The 10,553-nt window shown below is 32.1% G+C and overlaps 1 protein-coding gene and 1 pseudogene across 1 annotated transcript; one reads left to right on the top strand and one right to left on the bottom strand.

The window, feature by feature from the left end:
* Positions 1–393: 393 nt before the first annotated feature.
* Positions 394–1,764, bottom strand: LOC121230495 (exosome complex exonuclease RRP46 homolog; annotated as a pseudogene).
* A 979-nt stretch (positions 1,765–2,743) lies between these two features.
* Positions 2,744–5,388, top strand: LOC121230594 (uncharacterized). Its single transcript, XM_041115545.1, has 6 exons — positions 2,744–2,931; positions 3,068–3,181; positions 3,313–3,584; positions 3,842–4,048; positions 4,133–4,171; positions 4,816–5,388. The coding sequence occupies exons 3-6, from the start codon at positions 3,360–3,362 to the stop codon at positions 5,257–5,259; spliced, it is 915 nt and encodes a 304-aa protein (XP_040971479.1). The 5' UTR covers positions 2,744–2,931; positions 3,068–3,181; positions 3,313–3,359; the 3' UTR covers positions 5,260–5,388.
* The last annotated feature ends 5,165 nt before the right edge of the window (positions 5,389–10,553 follow it).

Genomic DNA, 10,553 nt, shown 5'->3' with positions numbered 1-10,553 from the left:
TGACTTCAACATAATGTTCAATTCCTTAAAGTTTGTCACTCTAAATCCGAAGCACAACATGTCATGTCAACTTATTATTTTTAAATAATACTAAAAAACAACCTAGCTAACAGACTTAACTACTATTATTTATATTAAGTCTGAAATTTCAAAATTAAAAAAATATAAAGACTAAAAATGATTCAGTTGAAGAATATGAACTAAATCTACAACTTTACACATAGCAAATTTAACCAACAGATCTATGCTATTACTTGGGTTAGAACTGGAATTTCAAATTTTGAAAAATAAAGTACAAAGACTAAATTTGACCAAACAAATTAAAGTATAAGGACTAAATCTACAACTTACACATAGTATAGAAACTAATAGCAAATTTGACTTTTTCTTTTATCATAACATAACAGAATCAGGACAGACAACTATATTCTTAACACCAATTTCTAATACAATTTGGTCATGATGGCAATGATGCACGTAGAAGTGAGAGCTAGAAATCAAAGGCAAACAATGGCTATTTAATATTCAATATCACATGAATCGCATGAAGCAGTGCATACTCTATAACTGTGTGAGAATCTCACTAATACCATCCAGCTTTAGACGAATCAATTGAGTGCTGTTGCAAGTTCCTCCTGAAAACTCGGACAACTCTAACACTTGCAGCACGTCCTCGTTCTACGCTGTAAAAATAATGTCCGCTGGGACAAGCATTTGATTAAGAATCTATTAGAAAGAAATCTGGAGACAAGATTGTAAAAGAAACAAGAACATTACAATTGTTACGATACCATAATCCCATTTATCAATTCTAGTTGACAGTAGTAATGATGAAAAATGAAACCATCTACATGACAACTACACTAAATCTAGAAAGACATTACGTTTTGACAATTATATATGTCTCCACAGCACAAAGCAAAATAATTTTGACATCATAAGACCAATAGTGCATTACCTGACATAATACCGTTCAGTAACAGATGTAACAATCCCGTGTTCTATGGGTTTGCCTTGCATGCTTGATGATCGTTCGGTAGGACTGAATGGACAGAGTTTGGGAAGGCTAAATATGCAAATGCCTTCATTTTTCTGCTATTATGAAATCAAAAAGATAGGAGTTAAACCCAGACGAAAGCTACTACAGTCAAATTATAGCTTACGGCACCGAGTATCGTGAATATAATAGATAAACAAAGGGAATTCTATAATACTCTGCTCTTCTAGCCTGGTGGATCCAATATAACACATCCACTCTTGGCCACACAGCAGCAGATTGCAACTGCACATCCAGCATAAGATAGCAAGAAATGACTTAAGTACTAATTATTTACACAACACGAAAATGGCCATATGTTTCCATTGCTAACCAGCAACATGCTTCGTAGGAATCCCTGCATCTACAAGGGCCACACATGCTGCATTTATAGCACATGACAAAAGCTGTACGAGGTAATAACAAGGATTACATTGGAAGCTTACTCTTCAGGTAAATGAAACCCAGGAACAATAAAATGAGGCTCTAAAAGAGTCCTAAAGGATACAGCACTATCATCATTGATAACCTGCAGAAGAAAAGTACATAAAACCCAAATTTACTAACGATTAAGCTATAAAGAAAACGTAATTTTGACTGGTAATCGAATAGAACACTGAATTATAATGAATGTTGTATTCGGATTAATAGTCAAAAGACAAATGCTCTGCGTGTTCTCTTAATATCATTCATATGCCTTTCCACTTCCCTAGCACCAACAGACACATTTCGATAAATTTCCCAAACTTCTAACGGAGAATAATTATATGATAAGATACCATCCAATTACATCACAATCAATCATTACTCGTCAAACACTGAATAACTAACTGAACTCGAACTGGCAAACCAGAATATCTGAACCATACCCACACATGATGAAATTTGAACTCCAGAGCCTCCTTATTACCATTAAGCCAAGGCCTCATCCGCATTAAATAGGATTTTAGTAAATTATCTATTTGTCCTGTTTGCTTTCTCAGAGTTCTCGTTCTTTTTAGTTCCAACTTTTGGTCCATAAACGGTGGCAAGTACTTTGGTGTCACCTAAATAAAAATTAACAAAAAATAAACAAATTTATAGTCGAAATTATATGATATTTTCCAAAGTAAAAAAGTTTGCTAAAAGGAAGTACCTTAGAGACCAACTGGCAGAGCCATGAGCACGATAGAGAATGTTATGAGAACAAGCAAGAGGTCTCAACTGGTTCTGCGTGCGTCCGTCTTCCCCATCCACCTCCATTGCTCTCTATGAAACTCAAATGGCAAAGCTTCTCTCACATTTACTTTAATAGGAAATGAGATCTCAAATTGCAAATTGGGACACCGATGACAACTTTGTGTTTTGGGGGAGGACAGAAGGGTTTTAGAAATTAGGGTTTAAAACATGGTTTAATTTTGCCGTCAGATCCTGTGCTCTTTGAAGCTTTGAAGTTTAGTCCTCTTCTTTTAATGCCACATTAATTGTTTTGATGCAATATTTTAGCTTATTATGATCACAAATATCATGGATTTATTATGTCATGATCACTTAACTTTTTAACTCTCATTAAGCTAAAGACAGGGTCACCATAACATAATAAATAAAAAACTAAATTTTTAAAGTTGAATGACCAAAATGTAATTCTAAGCAAACATAAGTGACTAAACATGGAATTTAACCTCTACAAATTTTCACCTACATCTAATATCCTTCCCTCTTTTTCTCGCTCCAAAAATTGCGTAGCAGAGCTTGCAATCTCGATCTTCTCTTTTTCTCGAGCTTTCTTTAATGGCACTTGCCCATTCCTTTTTTTTTTAAATAAATTCTCACCGACGATTTTCTTGGTTTCATCCGCTTTGCTCTTTGGTAGTTGCCCCTTCTCTCCTCTTCGCCGCTGTAGACACATCAAATCGGTAAGCACGGCTGAATTTTTTTTTAACTGTTATTCGAACCCTGGGTTCACGGCTGAATTTATCAATTCATTATGTCTTGTTTTGATTTTGCTTTTACTTGCTAAATTTCCTTTCCTATCGACAAAACTTCAAACAGTAAAACCTTGAAAATAAACACCAAAATCTCAAAATTAAGGGGCTCCAGATTTGGCTGAGGAATCTACAATCACATCCTCTGAGTATACGTGAAAGAGACCTCCCCAATCTCCTTGTAAGCGTTTCGTTTTATTAGTTTTATATATCTGTTGTTTGAAAGAACATTCGGATGCCTTGTCTGAATTGGGAAAAATATGTTGTTGTTTTTGTTCAATTATTTTATCTGATTTTATTTAAATTCCTCAGATCCGTACAAGATAACGGGCAGAGGCAACAGTACGTATCCTACTGAAATGGACCTTCAACAGCTTCAGAATGGTACGCCATTAGAGAGATACAATGCTGAAAAGAACCGGTACCAGGAAAACTGTTATATTGGTGAATCATCAACTTCCCAGCTACAACCCGAACTAGAAATGAAAGAAGAGCATCACTTTCCAGAAGAGCGTAGTTGTTCCAGATCTGTATTGGAACGGATCGAAACTCTCATGGACAGGATTTACAGACAGAAAATGACCGTAAGTGCCATAATTGAATTTAGTAATTCATATTCAATTCGCATTATTGCTATTTATTATACATACATGTTGAAGGTAAAAAGAACCCTCATTGACTGACTTGCAAGGATTGGACCTTGCTTTATAAAGCACGGTTTATCCTGACCCTATAGTACCTTTTCTCTATGGACAATACCGTGAGAACGTTTGTCTCCAATCTAACACAGAATATTTTGTTTCTTAATACTTGGTTTGTGTGTATATTTGGTGAAATGAAGGACCAGGAGGCAGATATGAAATCTATATTATGCTTAGATCATACGGTGAAGACATTACCCCTAGTCAATACCCAAAATATCAAGACTAACGATGGCAAGTTCAAGGATGACCATTTGGCAGAATATGAGATGATGAAAAAATTCCTTGAAACATATGAGTTAAAGCAAAATTTGCTACATGAAAAATTAGACCTACAACTATCTGAGGTAATCTAATGTTTACGAATCTAATTACTAAGTTTGATTTCATGATCTAAATCTCCAATTTAATTTTCTAACTTGCTTTTTCAGGATTCGGAAAATGCGAGTTTACCAACTGAGCAAAATGAGGTAGGCTAATATTTACAAATCTAATTACTAAGGGTCAGTTTAGCATTGCTTCTTAGAAACACTTTTTGGGACAAAAAGCACTTTTGAGAAAAAAGCATTTCTAAACTAGCCCTAAGTTTGATTTCATCATCCAAATCTCCAATTTTAACTTTCAAACATGGTTTTTCCGGACTTGGAAAAGCAAGTTTACCAACTGGGCTTCTTACAGTAGGTCTCAATATCTCAAGTAATTCTTAAACTTGCCCTTGTTTTCATCTCTCCTTCACAATCATTTATTTTTTTCTCACTTAAATTTCTGGATTAAATGTGAAGACTCCGAGAAAAGAGGTATAATATATATACATACTGCATTGAACATCAGCTGGCCTAACTAGCATTTGAGAACATGGATGGTATAAGGTATCTGATAGAACACAAACATATACTACATTGAACATCACTCGGTCTAACTAGCGTTTGAGAGCATGGAGGGTATAGGCTATATGATAGAACACTTATAAATGTATCAAATCCATAAATTTGTTCAATTCATATTAGTAAATTCATATATTTTATATTGTTCAATTTCATAAGGTTAAATCTCAATCCTACTCGTCATTCTCATAATTTATACAGTAAATTTTTGTGTGTGTTTATTGTCTTAGTTTTCTTTGTCGTGTGCTCCTGCTCAAGATCGTGGAAGTTGCATGTCTTTTGAGTCTAAATTTGTTCATTTCATAAACCAACTTTACAACAACGACAACAGCAAAGTGGAGTACAAAGATTTTCAAGGCTTAGAAGATGCATTAGCAAACACTGCCTGGGGGAAAGTTCCAGACTACCTCAAATCTATTGGGATCCGAATAGAAGATGCTCGTGGAAAAGCTACTGATTTTTCTCATACTGGAATACAAATTCTGGTCTGCGCTGTAATTAAAGAGATGGAACATATGTCACTTGAGGATTTGGATTGGGGTACATTGAAAAAGTGGACAGCTGCACTCAATTACGCAAATGAACATGGTTTTCAAGTAGGATTTGCTAATAATCTGTTGCAGTGGAATGTGGTTGCCTACTTTCAGAAAAAGGAGCTCTATCGGCTCTCATAGTTTATATTTAATCCTGTATCTAACAATCTTCTATGTTTTAATGTCTCATTTTGCGTTCTAAAATCGTGAGTTGTTGTCTTGGGTATGTTTTTGAGTCAGTACCGTATTTAATTTGTTTAATCAGTTTAATCATATGTGTCATATATCATACTTACATGGACAATCTAGTCCATATAATATCTATACGAGTCTTTACAATCTAATAGGGTAGTTTTGAATTTTTGAAATATTAATAAGGATCAAATAGACGTTTTCAATTAAGCAAAATTCGACAATATCTTATTTTAATTTGATTAAATTCTCATTAATACTTTATTTCAATTTCTCATAATTTTAAATTTTGACAATTTTATTACAAGTTTTGATTATATTTGTTATTTTTCTATATTATTAAATTTATAGCTACTTATAGCCCTTTTTAAACCATAAATAAAATGATAATGTGCTTCAGCACAGTTAATCTTATATTCTCTCAATGCTAATCAAGTTAAGATTCAATTAGTTACTTTCATTATAAGCTGTTTTATGAAATAATTTATTTTTCATTTAACTTCCATAATAAATTTCTATTAATTCTATATTTTTTGTAAAAACTTTTAAATTTTATAATAAAATATTAGGAATAGATACAAAGTAACACAGTTTTCAATTTTTTATTTTTTATTTCTCACTATTATTCTTTTAGGCTCATATTTTTGCTTTGTTCATTTGTAGTTTTCTACTGTTTTTGAATTCTCAAACTGATCTTAATTTTATAATGACTAAAAAATATTAGATTTTAAATACAAACATAATAGAGGGATCAAATTTGAAAATTTACCATTATATTCTCATATCAAAGTTACAATTTGATGATTATCTTATAATTACTAAAAAATTTAATCCTAAATGTAAGCATAGTGAGGGATTGAACTTGTAATTTTATTAGAACTTATTATGCGTTTAAAAGAAAAGAACATGTGTCATGCATAAGCCATCCTTTTGTATATATTACTTTGGTTTTTGGTGTATCGCTTTGGATTTATTATTTATTTGTATTTAAATATAGAGTAAAATTTTAAAAGTTAAAAAATGATTTAAGTTTCTATTTACTTTATATATTTGAAATTTAGTCTCTTTATTTTATTTTTAGAATTTAATTCCTTTAATTTTTAAAATAAAAAATTTAAATTCAATTGTTATCACCATTAAAAATTTTCAATTAAATTCAATGGTATGATATTTATAAAATTGGAAAAAATTCACTTATTAGTGATATGATAAAAAATTATGTTGAGAATGCTTATATAATTTTTTTCCCTCAAAAAACATGCATTCAAACTCATCATGATAATTTTTTTTGTTAGAATAGTGTTCTTAAAAATATAACTACAACATTATAATTGAAATAATTAACAATGTTAACTATTTAGGTTAATTAATAACATTGTAACGTCCCCCTACCCGAGACCGTTGCCGGAGTCAAGCAGGAGACATTACAAAAATTATCTTAACACTTAAACAGTTTTCGTAGTAAACTATCCATCTGCGTCACGGTCGCTAAAAAAATTATATCTTGAGTTACGAAACTCAAAATCCAATTCCGTAAATTTTTCCTGAAACTAGACTCATATATATACTTACTAATTTCTTTCTAAAATTTTTGGTCAGGCCAATTAGTACAGTTTATTAGAAAAAGTCTCCCCTGTTTCAGGGTTCGGCTAGTCTGACCCTTGTGCACTACGAATCAAATTTCTTCCTGTACAGAAATCCAATGACTATGCCATTTGTTTCAATTAAAAATAGACTCAATAAGAAATCCATACAAATAAAGTTTGAGTCCTAATTCTTAATACACAATTTATGGTGAATTTCTAAAGTCAGAACAGGGAATCCAGAAATTGTTCTAACCCTGTTTCACCAAAACGTAAATATCTCATAAAATACAACTCTTTTACCTATTTTGTTTCTTCCATATAAAAATAGATTCATTAAGCTTCAATTACATATTTTATTCATCATCTAATTCACTTTATACTATTTTTGGTATATTTTCAAAGTTGGACTACTGTTACTGTCCAAATCTGTTTTAGTATAAAATGTTGATAACTAAGTTTATAACATCTTCATTTCTTCTCTCTACAACATTTACCAACAATTCCTCTTATTACTCTTCACTAACATATCAAAACATACCATACTTAAGGTTTTGGTAACATTTACAAAACATACCAAAATATCACTTAACAACTTAGATACTTTCAAAATAACCAAAAGACATCCTAGGTACAATGTCATTTTCTAAAAAGATAGAAACTTCACCAATTTGAGTTTGGGGATCGGCTTGTATGCTGAGTCCTTATACTTTCGTACCTAGCCTGCGCACGGAAACAAACCGTACGCTGAGAATACTCTCAGTGGTATTTCTATAAACAATAGCTTAATCAACTTTAAAACATGGTAATTCAAACACATTATTGCTATTATTCAATATCAATCAGTACTTTAATAACATTTACTTTATTTACCCTTATTAACATAACTCGGACACTGACGGATACACGGATCCAACCCACACTCCGGGATAAGCACATAGTGCTTCATCGGAATAAATCCGGAACTTTAACATTATAGTACACAAAGTACTTCATCGGAACAAATCCGGAACTTTAATAATAGTCGACACATAGTGTCTCATCGACTCAATGTCGGAATATCCCAATACTTCCAATTCCTATGACATGTCAACTATATCCGACTAGCCCGACACTGTTAATAGGGTATTCAAAATCACATTCATTTCAATATGGTAAAAATACTTACCTCATTCACATTTTCATACAATATAAATATCAAATATAGCAATAACGATTAAGCTCGGTTTATAGAAATACAAACCACTATTTATCGAATTTAATCGATATCTTCGTTCACTTTCTCTTTTCCCTTCTTTGATGACGTATCCGGTGCTACGTTTGCTACTAACAATCATACAATTAAAAATCATCAATATACTAATTCATAAAACACATTTTTCACTTTCTATCAAACTTTTACAAAAATTTCAATTTCGTCCTTTTTCCATTACTAATCTTTTTTCTTTAACTTAAGCTTCATATTCTCTTTTAATCAACTCATTAACAATTTCTAACTCATAAAATTCATTATAAAACATAAATTTTGAGCTCTATTCAACTTAATCCCTATTTAAACCTAACTTAGAATTCTTTTAATAAATCACTCAATTTTCACTTCTAACTTTAATTCCTATCAATTTAACCCATAAAACCTCAATTTATTCAACTAAATCAATATCTAAAAATTTTCTATTTTTCTTCATTTTAACCTCATACATGTAGAACTTTGAATTAGGATCCATAAACATAAAAATCATAAGAAAATGAGCTAAAACAACTTACCAATCAAGCTTTAGGGCCTTAATCCTCAAATTTCCCTTTTCTATTTCTTTCTTTCTTTCTTTCTTTCTTTCTCACGTTTGCTCTCTGTAACTCTTTTATGTTTCTTTGCTCATTATTCTTTATTCATTATACTATATTATATTATATTATTATTAACCTATAATAAATATAAAATTAACATGTGTAATAGCTATAACATAAAATATCTTATAGCTATTACACATATATACCAACTATTACACATGTTATATCATACATTCACACACATGGCACTTAGGGTCTAATTGCTAGATTAGTCCCTTTTACTTCTTTAATCTATAATTAAACTTTTATTCCTTATGCAATTTAATCCTTTAAACTAAATTCAAGCTACTTCACTTAATTAAACACTAAATAACCATTCAACTATAATTCATAAATATTTCTAATAAATATTCATGAATAAATTTCACGGAAACAGTACTCAAGACTCAATTTCTGATACCGTAACTTTCGGTTCATTACAATTCTCTCCCCCTTAATAAATTTCGTCCTCGAAATTTACCTGAAAAGAGATGGGGTATTGAGATCTCATCGTTTCTTCTGGTTCCCATGTAGCTTCTTCAACACTGTGACTTCGCCATAGCACTTTTACTAAAGGAATACGTTTATTACGTAATTCTTTTACCTCTCGTGCTAGAATCTCAACTGGTTCTTCTTCATACGATAAGTCAGGTCGAATCTCTACATTCTCGGTAGTAATAACATGTGAAGGATCTGATCGATATCTTCTTAGCATAGAAACATGGAAGACATCGTGCATTTTCTGTAGTTCAGGAGGTAAGGCCAATCGATACGCTACTGGTCCAATTCTCTCAATAACTTCGTAAGGCCCAATAAAACGAGGACTTAATTTTCCTTTTTGACCAAATCTTAGAATTTTCTTCCAAGGTGAAACCTTTAAAAATACTTTATCCCCGACTGAGTATTCAATATCCCGTCGTTTCAAATCTGCATACGATTTTTGTCTATCAAAAGCAGTTTTCAATCTTTCCCGAATTTTCTTAACTGCACTTTCTGTTTCTTGAACCAATTCAGGTCCAATCATCTTCTTCTCATTCAGTTCTGTCCAACATACGGGTGATCAGCATCTTCGCCCATACAAAGCCTCATACGGTGCCATCTGTATACTTGACTGGAAACTATTATTATACACAAATTCGGCTAATGACAAATAATATTCCCAGTTAGACTCAAAATCAATCATACAGGCTCGAAGCATATCTTCTAAAATTTGTATTACCCGTTCAGATTGACCATTAGTCTGTGGATGAAAAGCTGTACTAAAATGAAGTCGAGTACCGAAAGATTCATGTAATTGCTTCCAAAACCTTGACGTAAACCTTGGATCTCTATCAGAAATTATTGATTTTGGAATACCATGTAATCTAATGATTTCCCAAACATAAACCTCAGCAAGTTTCTTTAACGACCAATCGGTTCTCACAGCTAAGAAATGAGCTGACTTCGTAAGTCGATCAACTATTACCCAAATAGCATTCTTTTTACTTGTAGACATCGGTAATCCCGTCACAAAGTCCATCGTTATTCGGTCCCATTTCCATTCAGGAATATTGATGGGTTAAAGTAATCCCGATGGAACTTGATGTTCTGCCTTCACTCGTTGACAAGTCAAACACTTTGCCACATATTTAGTTATATCCTTTTTCATTCCCGACCACCAATACAATTCACGCAAATCACGATACATTTTCATACCTCCAGGATGAAATGCAAATGGAGTATTATGAGCTTCTCGAAGAATTAACTCTTTCAACTCAGAATTATTCGGAATGCAAAGTCGATTCTGAAATCTTAGACAGCCATTTCCATCAATGCTAAAATTTCTGTTGTACC

The sequence above is a fragment of the Gossypium hirsutum genome, chromosome A06, assembly GCF_007990345.1.
Source record: "Gossypium hirsutum isolate 1008001.06 chromosome A06, Gossypium_hirsutum_v2.1, whole genome shotgun sequence".
NCBI classification, from domain to species: Eukaryota; Viridiplantae; Streptophyta; class Magnoliopsida; order Malvales; family Malvaceae; genus Gossypium; species Gossypium hirsutum.
The sequence above is the reverse complement of the archived record's forward strand: the minus strand, read 5'-3'. Positions and strand labels throughout refer to the sequence as shown.

Excerpts from the sequence above, each read along its gene's own strand:
- LOC121230594 (XM_041115545.1), top strand. The coding sequence starts at position 3,360 with ATGGACCTTCAACAGCTTCAGAATGGTACGCCATTAGAGAGATACAAT. Across the intron at positions 3,585-3,841 it reads TTTACAGACAGAAAATGACC|GACCAGGAGGCAGATATGAA; the intron begins GTAAGTGCCATA and ends GGTGAAATGAAG. Across the intron at positions 4,172-4,815 it reads TACCAACTGAGCAAAATGAG|TTTTCTTTGTCGTGTGCTCC; the intron begins GTAGGCTAATAT and ends TTATTGTCTTAG.